Source organism: Saccopteryx bilineata, chromosome 11 (genome assembly GCF_036850765.1).
Source record: "Saccopteryx bilineata isolate mSacBil1 chromosome 11, mSacBil1_pri_phased_curated, whole genome shotgun sequence".
NCBI classification, from domain to species: Eukaryota; Metazoa; Chordata; class Mammalia; order Chiroptera; family Emballonuridae; genus Saccopteryx; species Saccopteryx bilineata.
In genome coordinates, this window is record NC_089500.1 from 870,684 (window position 1) to 888,084 (window position 17,401).

Genomic DNA, 17,401 nt, shown 5'->3' on the forward strand with positions numbered 1-17,401 from the left:
ATTTGGCTAGGGCTGATATGCAACTGTTTTTAAGAATTTAATAATCTTACCCCTGGTATAAAGGTAAAGATGTTGTATTTTTGATTTTTGATGAAATTTCTGGGATGTTTCTCTTCACACTTCTCAGGATGTCCGAGCCACACAGTACGAGCTCTCAGCTGTCTCTTTCTCTGACAAACATTTATCAGCCAATCACAGCAACTGCATAAAACCAAAGATATATATTGTATATGCTTTTTAAAGTTAACTGTATATATGGATAGCCAATAATGATTGCTTTGTATTTACCAAACACTGATAGCGTATCTAATGCTAATCTGCAGGGTTTTCCTAAAATAGGTCAAACTAATTCACTTGTGTGATTGTGTAGTGACTTCTAGAACCTCAAGGAAATTATTTTCCCTGTTTACACCCTCTTCTTGGCAAAATAAAACTATGAACACTCTGAAGTGGTCAGTTTCATGTGCTGAGGAAGGCTGGCTGTTACTGGTAACTCAGGACACCGCTAAGTGACTCGCTGTGGCACCTTCTCCCATGTAATCACTTTTTCCTCTCTTACAAAATGGCTTTCCAGTACTATTAATAAAAAATTAACACTTAAGCCTCAAGTCAGTTTTTTTTTTTTTTAAGGTGATGAGGGGAGATAGTGAAGCAGACTCCTGCATGCACTCCAACTGGGATCTACCCGGCAACCCCATCTGGGGCTGATGCTCCAGTACTGAGCTACTTTTAGCACCTGAGGCTCATGTGCTTGGATCAACTGAGCTATCCTCAGTATCTGGGTCCATGCTTGAACAAATCGAGCCACTGGCTGTGGGAGGAAAGGAGGAAGAGAAGGGGCAGAGAAGCAGATGGTCACTTCTCCTGTGAGCCCTGACCAGGAGTCAAACCCAGGATGCCCAAATGCCGGGCCAATGCTCTATCCACTGAGCAACTGGCCAGGGTCTTAAGTCAACATTTAAAATTGCTGAGCAAGTCTAATGATGAGAGTGTGACTGCACCTTCACACAGTAGTCTGCGTCAGTCCTGGCTCCAGCAATGCCATGAGGCCATGGCCAGGAACCACCACCCCTGGGGGACATCCCAGTCATTACTTTTAGGCAGAGAATATAAAGTTTCCAGTGGGTAACTTTTCTTAAAATACTTCATAAAATGATTAAAGGTAACAAATTCATCTCTATTAAGAATAAAATAATCACAAATTTAAATGTCAGTACTAACCATTCAATTTGATTAAATCTCGCAATGTAAAGACTCAGAATGGTTTTTTTTTGTTTTATTTTTCTACAGAGACAGAGAGAAAGTCAGAGAGAGGGATAGATAGAGACAAACAGGAACGAAGAGAGATGAGAAGCATCAATCATTAGTTTTTCGTTGCGACACCTTAGTTGTTCATTGATTGATTTCTCATATGTGCCTTGACCGTGGGGCTACAGCAGACTGAGTAACCCCTTGCTCAAGCCAGCGACCTTGGGTCCAAGCTGGTGAGCCTCGCTCAAACCAGATGAGCCCGCGCTCAAGCTGGCGACCTCGGGGTCTTGAACCTGGGTCCTCCGCATCCCAGTCCGATGCTCTGTCCACTGTGCCACCGCCTGGTCAGGCTCAGAATGGTTTAAGAGAAGATGCTAAATTCATCTCCTAAATGCTGTCAGGACCAGACCATAAGCCAGCTGGTAAGACAGAAATTCTTAACTTCACTTTGTGACAAGAAGCTCAAAAGCTAACATGAAATCTGTGTGACAATGACAGCCTTAGAAGCAGTGGTTATAAAGTGAGGCTGACAGATCATGACGTCAGTGTATCCTGGAGTCACTTGTAGTCTTCCCGGTGGGGCAGGGCCGGTCACTGCAGTCACACCAACATCATTCATTGTTTAGAACTGCAGAGACTGAAACAGACGTGTTTCTTTATTGTCACCCATGGTGGCATCTGATTGCAGGGAACACCTGTGTGTTTAAACTGAAATCAGCCTCCCCCACTCTTCTCTCTAACCAGTTCTCGTCCGTGCTCAGAAAGTCTCCATCTGGAAGGACAGGGCTTTACGCTCGGATACTCCCTGCTCTCCTGGCTGGGAGCGCAGCTGTGTCTGCAATCTTGAGGCCCAGTCAAGCAGTCTGTTCTGAAACTCCCGCACTTCCCTGCTTCAACTGAGCATATACGGACAGACCCAACTCTACCAGGACAGACATTATGAGCAATGCCTGCTATCACTTTAAAAATAATCAGAACAGATGGAATCTCCACACATAAAGCGGACTTTCAAATCACCAACATTATAAATCAAGGTATGAGTAAAGTGATTTAAAATTGTCAAAATAGTATTCCCATCTTTACTGGTTTTGGGGGGGGAGGGGACTGGTCAAGTGGATTTTGGTAAATGTTGGTAATATTTGACTTGTTTATGCTTAAACTAGACAAAAGCTGAATAAGGCTTAAAATAAAACGAGCTTCCAAATGCTGTCCCTCCCCTCCCTCTCCAGCCCAACCCACCTTCTGACACCCACACAAACGGTGCTGTTCACTAGTGCCTTCTCCCGAGTGACAACCCTCAGCTAAGTGCTCAGGGGTGCTCCTCCTGGGCACTGCCATCTCGTCGCCAGTTACAACGCAGGCTCCTATGCAAGAGAACCCCACAGTCACGTCACACACAGTGCACATACGTGTTACCCAAGCTATGAGGGAACTCTTTTTTTCTTTTTTCTTTTTTTGACAGAGACAAAGAGAGACAGAGAGAGGGACAGATAGGGACAGACAGACAGGAAGTGAGAGAGATGAAAAGCATCAGCTCTTTGTTGTGGCACTTTAGTTGTTCATTGATTGCTTTCTCATATGTGCCTTGACTGGGGGGCTACAGCAGACCAAGTGACCCTGTGCTCAAGCTGGCGACCTCAGGGTTTTGAACCTGGGTCTTCCACGTCCCAGTCCGGTGCTCTATCCACTGCGTCACCTGGTCAGGTGAGGGGACTCTTTCTTAAACTGTAGATTCACAGTCTCTGACAGCTCTCTCCCCCACACACAGATGCTGGACTCCCACATTCAAACGGGAGAAAACTGCAGGCTAGAGGGACATGGTCCATGGAAGAGGGAGCACCAAGTGGTGGCTGAGCTGACACTAGAGTTGTGTTCTCCTGCCCCCCAACTGCCCCTAACAACAGTTGGGAAGCTCCTGCTCAGTCATAAGCTGCTGTCCTCAGCCTCAGACACAGAAAAGCAGCCAGTCAACAGGTGACAAAAGTAAATGAACAATTTATGAGCAAGAGCAAGACTCACTGGAAAACGCAGACTAAGTTATGCTCTAGAGACACAGGGGAGCCTGGGTCTGCCTATGTCACCTCACTGTGCAGGCAGAGGTGTGGTGAGAGCTGATGCACTGGGAGAACCAGGCACAGCCTGCCACTGTCCTGCCCCCAGAGTCACAGTCACAGGTCTCCAACCTTACAATCCACTCTGCAGCCAGAGTCCATTCCCAAGCTGTCTCATAAAGCAGCCATGTGGCTATTTTAATGTGAATTAAAATTAAGTGAAATAGGCCCTGGCCAGCTGGCTCAGTGATAGAGCGTCGGCCTGGCGTGCAGGAGTCCTGGGTTCGATTCCCGGCCAGGGCACACAGGAGAAGCGCCCATCTGCTTCTCCACCCCTCCCCCTCTCCTTCCTCTCTGTCTCTCTCTTCCCCTCCCACAGCCAAGGCAAAGGTGGCCCAGGCGCTGAGGATGGCTCTGTGGCCTCTGCCTCAGGCACTAGAATGGCTCTGGTTGCGACAGAGCATCGCCCCAGATGGGCATGCCGGTGGATCCCGGTCGGGAGCATGTGGGAGTCTGTCTGACTGCCTCCCTGTTCAACTTAAAAAAAAAAAATTAAGTGAAATAAAGAGTCCAGTTCCTTATTCACATGAGCTGTCTCTCAAATGCTCAATAGCCACCCGAGACAGTGGCTGGACATCCTGGATCTAAACTTCCCATCATCACAGGACAGCTACTGAGCAGGGCCAGTGCATATGAAACACACAGAAGGCAGGGACAACACGAGAAACACGGTTCATACACTTTATCATGTACATCAAACATGGCAAAAAAAAGGAATGTGTTCAGATATAAAGTTTTGGTCTAAAACACATAATTATCTAATCTGATGGTTTAATAGAAGACAAGTATAATATATGTTTGAAAAAATATAAAATTTAGGAAATATAGATTTTACAGTTTATGCTGGTCTCAACATATTCTTCTACAGGCAAAAGGCCCAGTAAATGTAAAACCACGTGTTCATCACATGAGCTCTGTGACACTAGCTGGAACTAAACCTCAAGCTCACAAAACAGCAGTAGCACAGGAAACTGACACGGCTCACTCCCAAAGTCTCACACTCCTCAATTCTAAATTAGACACCAAGGGCTAAAAACATACACATTTCAACAGTTCATTAATTTTTGCTCTATAACCCTGTATAGAATAAACCAGGCCTCCTGAACTTCCAAGCTATAACTGAAGTATTCATAACACTGCTGCGAATAACTATTAATAAATGAAAGTGTTATTTCTAATTATTTCCTTATATAAAGACATAATCAAGTAATGGACAGAGAGCCACAACAAATCACACACTACTTCAAAAAACTTGACTACATAGGCTTGTGTTTATAAACACCTGACCCTTCAGCAGATGTGCCACTGCGTGACGAGACATAAAAGATGACCAGAAGGAAGACAGGTGACTTTAATGCTGAGAGTAAAGGGCATGACCCCCACCCCCCATCAACCCCTTACAAACACAAAGGTGTAAGTCTTCCTGAGTTGTAGAGCCAGAGGGAAACAGGATTCAGGGAAATTTGGGGGCACAGCAGTATGAGTAAAATATGTGGCCATATACTGACAAATAAGAGGGAGAAACAAAGAGAAGTCCTTGGAAGAAAATAACCAGGACCTTTATGTAATAACGTCTATGCCACCAGAAAGTTTCTAAATTGTCAATTTGTTAGAAGACACTTTCCTATTCCCATAATGTACAAATTACACTTTTTTCTTAAAATAATTTAGGATTAGTAGCTTTTCACAAATGCTTCCATCATTAAAATGGTATTAGAATATTAAATAAAGCATCTTTCTGTATATACCAAGATTCTGGCTTCTAAAATTTTAACTAATAAATAACTCCCCAAATAAGGAGCCTCCTTCATAAATAAAAATAGACGATTACTGTAGCTAACAAGCACCTTTGGATACCAAGACAAAAGCAGCACAGTGGTTGGGTCTTCCCAAACAGTCAACACCCACCCCCCACCTCTGCACCCAAATGTGCATCAAACGACTGTGTGGAGGCCACTCAGAACCAGAAGAATCCCAGCACCAGACATTGTCTCCTATCACATGGAAATACCACTCAGGCCCCTGTTTTTCTGGGGCAAAGTGGTTTTTGGTAAGAGAGATGTAACCCTCCTGCAAGATCCCACCCAAATTGCATGTGTCAGTATGCGTCACCATGCGTCAGTGTGCCTCACCACGCTGCACAAGTAGACAGGTGATAGAGAAAGTGTTTCAATGGGTCAGGACTGGAATTTTGCCACATAATAACAATGAGAAAGCAGTTCTTAAGCCATGAAGAAGTTAAAGCCTGATCTTTCCCTGAAGAATTCTAAAATGAGCCTTCCTACCTGCAGTCTTCAAATGCACTGAAATATTTACAACTCATTAATCATTTGCTACCTACCTCACTGTAATAGCCACCAACAATTAATAATTGCATGTATCTGCTACTCTTCGATCCATCACCTAATAATATTAATAACATTAAATTTTATCATGCCTGATATTTTGGACATTAAAATGTAGCAAATACCACCCTGGCCGGTTGGCTCAGTGGTAGAGCATCGGCCTGGCGTGCAGGAGTCCTGGGTTCGATTCCCAGCCAGGGCACACAGAAGCGCCCATCTGCTTCTCCACCCTTCCCCTCTCCTTCCTCTCTGTCTCTCTCTTCCCCTCCCGCAGTCCAGGCTCCACTGGAGCAAAGTTGGTCTGGGCCCTGGGGATGGCTCTAGGGCCTCTGTCTCAGGTGCTAGAATGGCTCTGGTCTGCCCCAGATGGGCAGAGCATCACCCCCTGGTGGGCATGCCGGGTGGATCCCGGTCGGGCGCATGCAGGAGTCTGTCTGACTGCCTCCACGTTTCCAACTTCAGAAATATACAAAAATACAAAAAAAAAAAAAAAAGTAGCAAATACCTAAAACAGAAAATTTGTAAGAAATAAAATAAGACCAAGTTAAGTTGCTAAATACACAATTTGTTCTGTAAGATGCAGTTTTTAATATGGTAATAATTTCCTGGAACAGCAGCTGCCCACTGAACAAGACTGTGCAATACCTCAGGTCAGTAATGTCATTTAGACTAACACCTGCCATGATGGCACAGGTGGCTTCGCCACGTGACCACAGTTGACTAAGACTTTATATACATGTCTAGTATATTTTATTGAGCTGTGTTAATGTCCCCCAAACATGGGTGTTTCTGCTGTTAACATCTACATTTTAAAATATAATATTTTCCTTAAGAAAATAATATTACAAATGAAATCCAAAATTTGGCTATGTTCCATTTGGTAAATACAAAACCCTGTTAAAAAAAACAAAAATAACCATTTTAACAATGTATTCAGCACTGTGCAGAAACTGAACACATTGTAAGTCTGTAATTCTCGCCTGACCAGGCGGTGGTGCAGTGGATAGAGCATCGGACTGGGATGTGGAGGACCCAAGTTCGAGACCCTGAGGTCGCCAGCTTGAGCGCAGGCTCGTCTGGTTTGAGCAAGGCTCACCAGCTTGGACCCAAGGTCACTGGCTCAAGCAAGGGGTCACTGAGTTTGCTGTGGCCCCCTGGTCAAGGCACAAATGAGAAATCAATCAGTGAACAACTAAGGGGCTGCAACGAAGAATTGATGTTTCTCATTTCTCTCCCTTCCTGTCTGTCTGTCCCTATCTGTTCCTCTCTCTGACTCTCACTATCTCTGCCACAGAAAAAAAAAAAGTCTGTAATTCTCACCAACTGTTGGGCAGCATGGGTACCACTTCATTCTTTTGAAGTGCACACCACTCACATAAAACTGTGTCCTTGTGGTTTCTGCCCACCAGCACCCCAGCCACCTCCTCAGTGTTGTCAGCACCTCCTGGACGGGCTCTGTGGTTCCTCACTGACTCTCTATGAACAGGAGGTATGGCTTCTCAGCCTTCTGGAGCTGGTGATCCTCTCGCCACAGGCCCTTTAGGAAAGTGAGACTGGGCATGCATCCACTTCAAGACTGCAAATCAGGGTCTAGCCTACAGAGACACCTCCTTATCCAGCAATTCCCAGCCCAGAGCAAAGAGAAGGGCTTTGGTCTTTCTCAAGTCCGACCCTGCCTCAGTTTCTGGTGTGGCCTGTAACTGTCATGTGCTCTCACATATCGGTCTCTGAAGTCAGAGGTGAACACACTTAATTCACATCACATACAACATCAGTTTATCTCAACCACCAGTAAACTTGTTAAAATATGAATTCTTATTTCATTTCTTTCTGGTTAAATAAACAGAAGGCTCTTATTCCAAGTCAAAGCATTCAAGTCAAATAATATGCATAGCTACAGTGCAATTAAATTGCATTTTACAGATCCAGATCTATCTTTTGGATGGGAGTACAATTATAGATGGAAGGGAAAGAAACGATTTAAAAACCGTTAATACAGGGAACAGATTTAATTTTACCGTGCATTAATTACAAAATCACAAATTTTCTCCATTTTTAAACATCAAAACATCTGTAAAGGTCATAATTTTCTATCCACTATGCAGGATACAAAATAATATTGAATATAAACTATAACTGAAAAAAACTTTAATTGCTAAAAAAGAAAAAGTCTCACAAAAAAAGTAAATTTGACTTTCCATGCCTTTGAGTTTAGCACTGCTTGGTTTTCTGATGAATGGTACTAATACTCTCCATGACATCTCTTCTCTGGTTTAATGTAGGTACGTTAAAAGCTAAGCTTCTGCTTAAGATAACGATGCAGCTCAACACTCAGGATATTAGGCGCCACGGCCCACACACCTGGTACAGAGGAACTTCCACCCTCCGCAGAAGAACCACTCCAGCCCTCGTTTTCTTTGCCTGACCCTGGCTCGCGGCAACGTGTGGTAATCACTTTCATCGTTCTCAAAGCCTTCTTCAGACATCATTAGTGGCATTTCATCCAAATGGGCAGACTCATCTTCCAGCTGGTACCTGGTTAAAGGTAAGGACAGATCAGAGGAGAATTTGTGGGGATGCATCAAAAGCCTTTTATTGCCCTCTCTGGGGAGGCCCAGTAGGTTACTGCCCCAGTCAGGGCACAAACAAGAATCAACCAATGAAAACAGGAAATCAATATTTCTCTCTCTCTCCCCCCCCCCTCTTCTCTAAAAAAATAAGTAAAAAAGGTTTTAAGTATTTTTTGGGGGGGGGTAATCTAAGTAAACTTTAACCACAGGTTCTCACTATCACATGAAAATTTAAAATGTATACAAGATTCATTTCTAAAGATGACCATCACCATACTGTACTGTTTAAAAGTACATCCAAAGAGCATGGGAAAATTTTAATATCAATGATTAGACTTGGTTAAATACATGGTTGAATGTCACATTTTCACTAAAAGCAATAAGGCAGAAGACATTTTGTTGAAAATAAGTACGTTGGCAGACGTAGTGGTCACTTATTTGCACCCCTCTTTTGAACACCTTGCTGTACAAATCAAAACGAGCCCTGTCCTGGCCTTGCCATACAACCCTCCACAAACACTTCCGGGTATTAGCAATGCCACCACAGAAGGACCCGACCACAGTGACAAGTCATTTTAGACAAAAAATTATATTATATACAGGCCTAAAAGAATTGATGTTTCCTCTTAAAACTTCCTTTTTTCCCCCTGTTCTCTCTACAATATGACTTCTTTAAAAAGTTAACTAGATAGCCCTGGCCGGTTGGCTCAGTGGTAGAGCATCAGCCTGGCGTGTGGAAGTCCCGGGTTCGATTCCCGGCCAGGGCACACAGGAGAAGCGCCCATCTGCTTCTCCACCCCTCCCCCTCTCCTTCTTCTCTGTCTCTCTCTTCCCCTCCCATAGCCGAGACTCCATTGGAGCAAAGATGGCCCGGGCGCTGGGGATGGCTCCTTGGCCTCTGCCCCAGGCGCTAGAGTGGCTCTGGTCATGGCAGAGCGACGCCCTGGAGGGGCAGAGCATCGCCCCCTGGTGGGCGTGCCGGGTGGATCCCGGTCGGGCGCATGTGGGAGTCTGTCTGTCTCTCCCCGTTTCTAGCTTCAGAAAAATACAAAAAAAAAAAGTTAACTAGATAATGAATATTTATACAAAATGCAACTAAAATTCAATACCCCACTCAAATATAATATAGCATACATATATGTGATTTTTGGTCTTTTTCATCAAGTTCCTCTGGCTACTGTGTTGCATTTAGCAGAAGTCTCAATCTTACCCACTTCTAACTCCAGAAAAGCAGCACAATGAGTCTAACAGATAATGAGTACGAGAAGCACCAGTTTAGTAACCTCGACTTCAGGCTTCAGAAATGGAGCCTTTGAACTGGCAAGCAATTTACCCCATTTCCAAAGCAATTTTCCTATTGTATTGAAGATTTTACCTCAGTATTTAAAAAACAATAAGATGATGAATAATGGATTTTTTTCAGAGACAGGCTAAGCAGAGAATCTTAAGTGTCTTTGTTGCCTGGTGTCATATACACTTAATTGGTTTGTCACTCAAGAAAAATCAACGTTTCCAGCAATTAAGTATAATTCTGGAAACATATTCTTAAAACGAGTAAAAACAATGTGAACAAAGACGACAGAACGCAAGATAGCAAACCCAAGAGTACTGCCATATAAGAAATGAAGACAACTATCTATCCCGACTGAGGCCAAAGGTTTTAAAAAATGAGGACTTGTCAACAAAACACTGGAGTACTGGAAGGGACATAATTCTCATGTATCTAAAGTAAGAGTAGATCAATACAATAACTAGCTTAAACTCACATTTTTATCTTAAGTATATAACAGTTTCATTGTTTCCATTTTGATGAGAAATATTTCTGAGATGTCAACTGATCCTTAAGCAAAGAGGAATACATTTAAAATATGCCTAATGCTTAAACTTTCTTTAAGAAAGAATAAACATTTCCCTTTTGCCTGCATGTTAGTACAGTAAAAAAAGCACTATAAAGAAATGTGTAAGTTTCCTTTATCAAATATAGTTTCCAAGTTCAATTTTGTCACCAATGACTCACTCGTAAGTAGCAAAACCGTAGGACAACCAGAGAAATGGGGACTTGCCCTCCCACAGCAGCAGAAGGGCTAAATAGTAGAACAGTAAAGAAAGAAAGAAGGACCTGCCTGAAAAGCATGCCTTGACCTTAGCAACACAAGCCACAGGGACAAGAGGCAGTCAGCCCCTCACGCTGCGAGGGCCACACGTGAACTGTGGACACAGTTACTTTGGAGCTCCTCATCTAAAACAATCTGTGAGAAACTTAAATACTAATTTCTTGACATAAGGAATTACACCAATGCTATATATAAACTGAGACAAACCTCTAAACTAGAGTTAACGGTACAATATCTAATGTTATGTCGATGCCAATCCAGAAATTTAAAGATAAGGGGGCCAGTTAGCACAGGACAGTTGCCTAAAACTATGATGTACCCATCACCAACTCTGAGTGATCACACGGTCCGTTGTAGAAAATTAGGTGAAATATTTCTGTCAAGCAGGCTTAAATAGTGTCGTAAACTTGAGTGCACTACAGATCCACTTTAGAGGAAATTTTATAGTTCTTAAGAATATGTCTCCGATTTCAAGGAATACTGGGCCTGAGCACTTAGATAAAATGCTATCTTAAGAATCATTCTGTACTTTAGAAAAACTTTTCAACTGTAAACCACCATAGCAGAGGAAAAGTTTCATCTTTACAACTAGTAAAATATTTTTAGATCCACATCATAGTTATAAAAACTTACAAGATTCAAAAAAAAAACAAAAAACAACTACATATAGACACTCAGAACATGAAAACTCACATTAAAAAATTTATGTTGTCGCCTGACCAGGCGGTGATGCAGTAGATAGAGAGTCGGACTGGGATGCAGAGGACCCAGGTTCGAGACCCCGAGGTTGCCAGCTTGGGCGTGGGCTCATCTGGTTTGAGCACAGCTCACCAGCTTGGACCCAAGGTTGCTGGCTTGAGCAAGGGGTTACTTGGTCTGCTGCAGTCCCACAGTCAAGGCACATAGGAGAAAGCAATCAATGAACAACTAAGGTGTTGCAACGAAAAACTAATGATTGATGCTTCTCATCTCTCTCTGTTCCTGTCTGTCTGTTCCTATCTATCCCTCTCTCTAACTCTCTCAGTCACTGTAAAAAAAAAAAAAAAAAAAAATTTATATTGTCTCTGCCAAGAAATACTTCAGAGAAAATCAGACAATAGCCATCTGTTCTCAGCACGAGTCTCTTTTTAAACATGAAAGTTTAACTATTATGATACTGCAAATACCTCTTGGCAGGGCCAAGAGCCACATTGCAAAGAGGAGCAAGGGAAGGGACTAACAGACACCTGTACACAAAACCATGACCAATGTCATTTGTTCTTCATTCACATATAGAAGACAATTTAAATGACAAAGGCACTATCTAAATGACACAAATGGAAAATTACCAAGTTAACAAATACCTTACTTTTTACTCAAGCTGTAACAATGCAAGAAACTGATGCTTCACATGACTTTATAGAAAATTATCTTAATGCATAATTGCATTCCTCATGAACTATTAAAATCTATGTGGGGTGCACAGCATTTCATTACCTAGTAACACATACATCTACAGGGGGTCCTAGGGTTTCAGCCCTCTTGACAACATTTCAGGTTTACAATGCTCACTCCCATAGAAACTTTAAAAAATTGAGGAGTGTTTCGGCTTATGCCGTTAGCATCTACTTATGGACTATGTGGGCAAACTAGTTTGGTTGCACATGGCAGAAGGATACACAGTAATGCCAGGTGTGAGTGAGGGACTGGTGTCCCCAGTACACTCGGCTACGTCATTCTGGACTGTTAAAAGAGTAAGTGTTCTGTTTGTGTTAGGCTAGGATGTGTTTCAACTTACACCAAAATTCAGGTTACGTCACTGACATAGGAATGGAACTGTGTTGTAACCCGATGACACCCCCCCACCTATACATATAGATATATACATATACATATGCATATACAAGAAACACTCTCATCCTTTATAATAAACAATGTGATATTAAATGTTTTAGAATTTATTAAACCATTCTCAAATCACATCTTATTCTTCTTCCCCTGGAAATTTTCATAAAATATAAACCCAATGATAAAAATTTTTAAACAAGTTGTAACAACTTACCAACATTGTATTTTAAATCTATTGTGTCCTAAACTGGTATGATTATAGTAAAATTTAAAAAGAATTATACTTCAAGGAAAACTTGAGAACTTTTAAAATACACTACTACAATTCCTTGTACATAAAGAGCACAAAATGACACTATAATGGTCAAGGAAAAAGGCTTTCAAAGTTCATAAAGCAAAAGCCTATATCAAAGCTGGTTTTATAATAACTAGCTTTTAATTGACAACATGGAAACTCAACATAATATAAATATTTGTTTTCTGAAATATGGCCACTAAATTCCACTTCTTGTTTTTAGTTGTATTCTAATATATAGCACACATTTCTCAAAATAGAAATATTATTAAAATCATGATTTTTATATAAAACTTTAATTTATTCACTTTATAGTTTAGAAGTTTGAAATTAGTGCCTGACCAGGTGGTGGTGCAGTGGATGGAGCGTCAGACTGGGATGCGGAGGACCCAGGTTCAAGACCCCGAGGTCGCCAGCTTGAGTGTGGGCTCATCTGGTTTGAGCAAAGCTCACCAGCTTGGACCCAAGGTCGCTGGCTTGAGTAGGGGGTTATTGGGTCTGCTGTAGCCCCACGGTCAAGACACATATTAGAAAGCAATCAATGAACAACTAAGGTGTCACAACAAAAAACTAATGACTGATGCTTCTCATCTCTCTCCATTCCATCTATCTGTCCCTATCTATCCCTCTCTCTGACTCTATGGAAAAAAATAATAAAAAAATAAAGAAGTTTGAAATTAGTGATTTGCTATTTATTAAGTCAATAGTACACTTCAAAATGGTTCGTTTTATTAAGTATGTTGCAGATGGTGGGGGCAGGGAAAAGAGGACAAGAGGTGGGCAGCGAGGAGGTGTGGGTGCCTGGAGCTGACAATGTGTTCTGTTGGCTGGTGATGGCTGCACTCCTCTGTGAGCATACTAAGACAATGGATTTCAAACTTTCAATAGGGACCCACATTCTCCTAACATGAATGACAAAATATCCAAGATACAAGTGAAAACCATCAGTCATACCAAGACCAGGAACATTCATGTAAATCAGCCAAGACAACTGACAACCAAAACTAAGATGAAATCAGACACTGAAATTCTGTTATGAGCATTTTAACCAGAAAACACAGAAATACTTCAACAACCAATTACAAATTCTCTTGAAACAAATAGAAATTATAAAACTGAAAAACACAATAGTAAAAATCAAACTTCACTAGGTGAAATCAATAATAGAGTGAAAATGACAGAGGACAGATATAAGGAACTTGAGGACAAATAAACAGAATTTGGCCCTGGCCGGTTGGCTCAGTGGTAGAGTGTCGGCCTGGCATGCGGAGGTCCTGGGTTCGATTCCCAGCCAGGGCACACAGAAGAAGTGCTCATCTACTTCTCCACCCCTCCCCCTCTCCTTCCTTTCTGTCTCTCTCTTCCCCTCCCGCAGCCGAGGCTCCATTGGAGCAAACATGGCCCAGGCGCTGGGGATGGCTCCTTGGCTTCTGCCCCAGGTGCTAGAGTGGCTCTAGTAGCAACAGAACGACGCCCTGGAGGGGCAGACCATCGCCCCTGGTGGGCGTGCCAGGTGGATCCCTGTCGGGCGCATGTGGGAGTCTGTCTGACTGTCTCTCCCCGTTTCCAGCTTCAGAAAAATACAAATAAATAAATAAATAAACAGAATTTACACAATCTAAACAACACAGAGAAAAGAGAACCCCTTTAAAAATAAAGAGCCTAAGTAAATTATGTAACACTAACAAAAGATCCAACTTTTGTAGCACTGGATTTCTGAAAGGAGAGGAGAAAGAATAATGAACTTGAAGAAATAATGGCTAAAAACTTGCTAAATTTGGTGAAACTAAAACCAACAGATTCAAGAAGCTTAATGAATACCAAACGTCAATCTAGAGAAATCCACACCAAGGTCCAACACAATTAACTTTTGAAAACTAAAGAAAGAAAAAACTTGAAAGTGGACAAGAGAAAGGACATGTTCCCTACAGCACCAATTTGAATAACAGCAGATTTCTAATAGATTCGTGCATGATGGGAGAAAGTGAAACAAGTTTTCAAGAGTTAAGAATTGTCAACCAAAAATCCTGTATCTAGTAAAACTATCCTTCTGGAATGAAATAAAGACATTCTAAAATTAAAAAGAATTTCAAGATTGACTATAGAAGTGCTTTCAGTAAAAAAGAAAATAGAATCCTAGAATATCAGGAAAGAAGGACAACTGAAAGAGCAAAAATATGGGGACATTCAATGGACTTCCCATCATGAGTTTTACATGTTACGTTCAATGATTTCAACAGTATAACACTGTCTGATACTCAGGGCATAATTTTAAAATGTGCGGAGAGGTTGGGTCAAGAGACCAGAAGAGACATCAGATTTCCACACTTCAGTCCATGTAGGAAAACACAGACATCAGTCTGCCATCATGGTAACTCACATGTGTGTTGCAATGCCCAGACCCTACAAAAACTATACAAAGATCCACATGCAAAAACACAGTAGAGAAAACAAAAGAAATTCGAGTAACCGAAAGGAAGAAGAGAAATAGAGGAATGAGAGCTGGAAAAAAAAGCAGAAAATGCAGTAACATGGCACACTTACACTCTACTGTATTGATAATTACCTTCAATGTAAATAATTCAAATCCACCCATCAACAGAGATTGGCTGAGTGGCGTGCATAACGGAAAAACACAATCCAACGTGAAATTCAGTTCAGACTCACAATGCAGATAGGCTGAAGGCTGACACCATGCAAACATGAACCCACAGAAAGCAGGAGTGGCCACATGACTACCTAATAAGAGAATAGACCTCACAGCAAAGAAAAGGACCAGAGACACAGAGGAACTTTGCACAATAAAAGAAACCCACCTGGAAGACAGAGGGTCTGAAATGTGTCCACACCAAACGAAAGAGCCTCAACAACATAAAGCAAAGACAGACCCAAACTGTTTATGGAACCCTCTAGTGAAACAGGTCGCCCACTTCCGAAAAGCAACCCTTTAAGATGATGACTAACGCACTCACTCCCACAGGTAGCAACAGCGAAGGGAGGAGAAACACTGCTTCTGGTCCAGCACTGAACCCCAGCGTCTGCCTGGGCTCTCCCGTGACCCTCGACAACCCCATGAGAAGAATATTATTCCCCACTGGTCGCGGAGGAAATTAGGGTTCATGTCCAATCAAGGTGCCTAAGATCACACGGCCAGTCAAGTCAACGCACCGAGATGCAGTCCGTCTCTGTAACACTGGAATGCCTAATTCTCAACCAAAAAAAAGAAAAAGAAAAGAAAAATATATCCCAAACTATTCGAATCCCTCGGGAATAAAAGTTCGATGACTACAAAAAGGTAACAGTTTCCCTTTCTATAAGTCTCTGTTTCTAACTGCTATGTCGTGTTTTACATGCAGTCTTCTGTCTGGGTGGGAACAAAACAAATGAAGTTAGAACCACGGCGCGCACGTACTCAGCCCGCCCCGTGGCTGCCCGGCGCCGGCCTTCCCGACTCGCTCCGCTCGCTGAGCGCGTGCCCGGCACGAGCGGGGGGCGCTGCCCTTGCCGTCACAGCCCGTGTCTCGGGGACACCGCCAGTCCGCGCGGTCGGGCGGGGGCGGCACACGGACGGGGCGCGGTGCCAGTCGGCCCGGGGCGTGGCGGAGGGCCAGGCAGAGTGCGGGCCGTCGTTACCTGCTGGGCCGCTCGGCCCGCGGCCCGGGCGCCGCCGCGCTCAGGTAGGCCGCGCGTCTCCGGTCGGCCGCGCTCGCGCTGCGCACCGGGTACAGAGGAATCCGGTCCACCATGTCCGGGCCGCCAGCTCCTCGCCGCTGTCCGGTTCCCCTGCCTTCGCCGCGTTTTCCCGCCCTGTCCCTCAGCTTCTAACCGCTGAGGCTGCAACCCACAGTCCGGCCCTGCCCCGCCGCTAGCTCGTCGGAGCCTGATGGCGTCACCTCGCGGCGGGGACCGATGACAGCACCGCGCGACGAATCTGAAAGTGGAGGCAGTGGGTACGGGCTGCGCATGCGCCGCAGGTCGGCCTCCCTAGAGCGCGAAGGGTCCCGTCCCGCTCGGCCGTGTGCGCATGCTCCTGAGACCTTCTCTGAGAACCGGCGGAGGGCACCACGTGGGGCCCCGCCCACTTTGGCCTGGAGCCCCGCCCATTTGTCCCAGGGGCGGTGGCGTCGAGCGACTTGCCCTCCGCACGTGCGCCCCGCCTCTAGGAGGTGGAGGCCGAGCGGCAGGCGGCACCACGTGGCGCCTAGGCTGAGCGCTTTGCACCGCAGGGAACCCGCAGACCAGGCCAGCGCCAGCGCGGGAGCCGGGGTGAGCGGTCAGTGTGCGCGGGAGGAAAACCGCGCTTCACGAAGGCACCAGCAGCCCGCCGAGCTCCGGGATGCTGAACGCTTCCGCGGCCCTGGCTGCCCGGGCCTCCAGCAACTGCCCAAGGAGGCCTTGACCTTTTTCAAGTGTGCTTTCCTTCCAGGGATGAAGCCCTTCCTTCCCGGGCACCCGGATCCTGTTCCTAACCCCTCCTCGGAGGGTGACGCCGTCTCCAACCCAGACGACTGGGTTCCGATTGAGAACCTGCTCCACCCATTTCTGATGGTTTTAATGCCTACTTTCAGTCATCTACACACAAATATGTTCAAGTTTCTCCTACGCTTAAAGTTGTTTTTCTAGCTTTTCTTATTTAAGATTTCATTATTCCCAAAAGCTGCTTCCAGAGAGTGGGCTAGTCCAGACAGTTCTGAACTTGGCTATCACAATGTTAAAACTGTTCATCTTAAGTTCAGGAATTTGGTCTGAAATCTTAACATTTTTAAATTTTGTGGTTTTCTTCTTGGCTAAATTGGTGGTCCGATTTCAAAACTATATATTCTGTGAATAGATTTTATATTCCAAGATCCAAAATGCTGAAGGTTCAATAGTGTTCGTGAGCCATCCT

General features: G+C 43.9%; 1 protein-coding gene across 4 annotated transcripts in view; it reads right to left on the reverse strand.

Moving 5' to 3' along the window:
- Positions 1-16,439, reverse strand: part of ATP9B (ATPase phospholipid transporting 9B (putative)) — a 120,573-nt gene extending 104,134 nt beyond the window's left edge. For 2 of the 4 annotated variants that reach the window (XM_066246406.1, XM_066246407.1), the window contains exons 1-3: positions 16,147-16,439; positions 8,069-8,242; positions 51-201 (exon numbers count right to left, since the gene is read on the reverse strand). In XM_066246406.1, the coding sequence (XP_066102503.1) occupies positions 51-201; positions 8,069-8,242; positions 16,147-16,259 (438 nt within the window). In that variant the 5' untranslated portion in view covers positions 16,260-16,439. Of the gene's footprint in view, positions 1-50; positions 202-8,068; positions 8,243-16,146 lie in introns of those variants that run through there. The other 2 variants (XM_066246405.1, XM_066246408.1) reach the window with 2 other exon arrangements.
- Between the last annotated feature and the right edge of the window lie 962 nt (positions 16,440-17,401).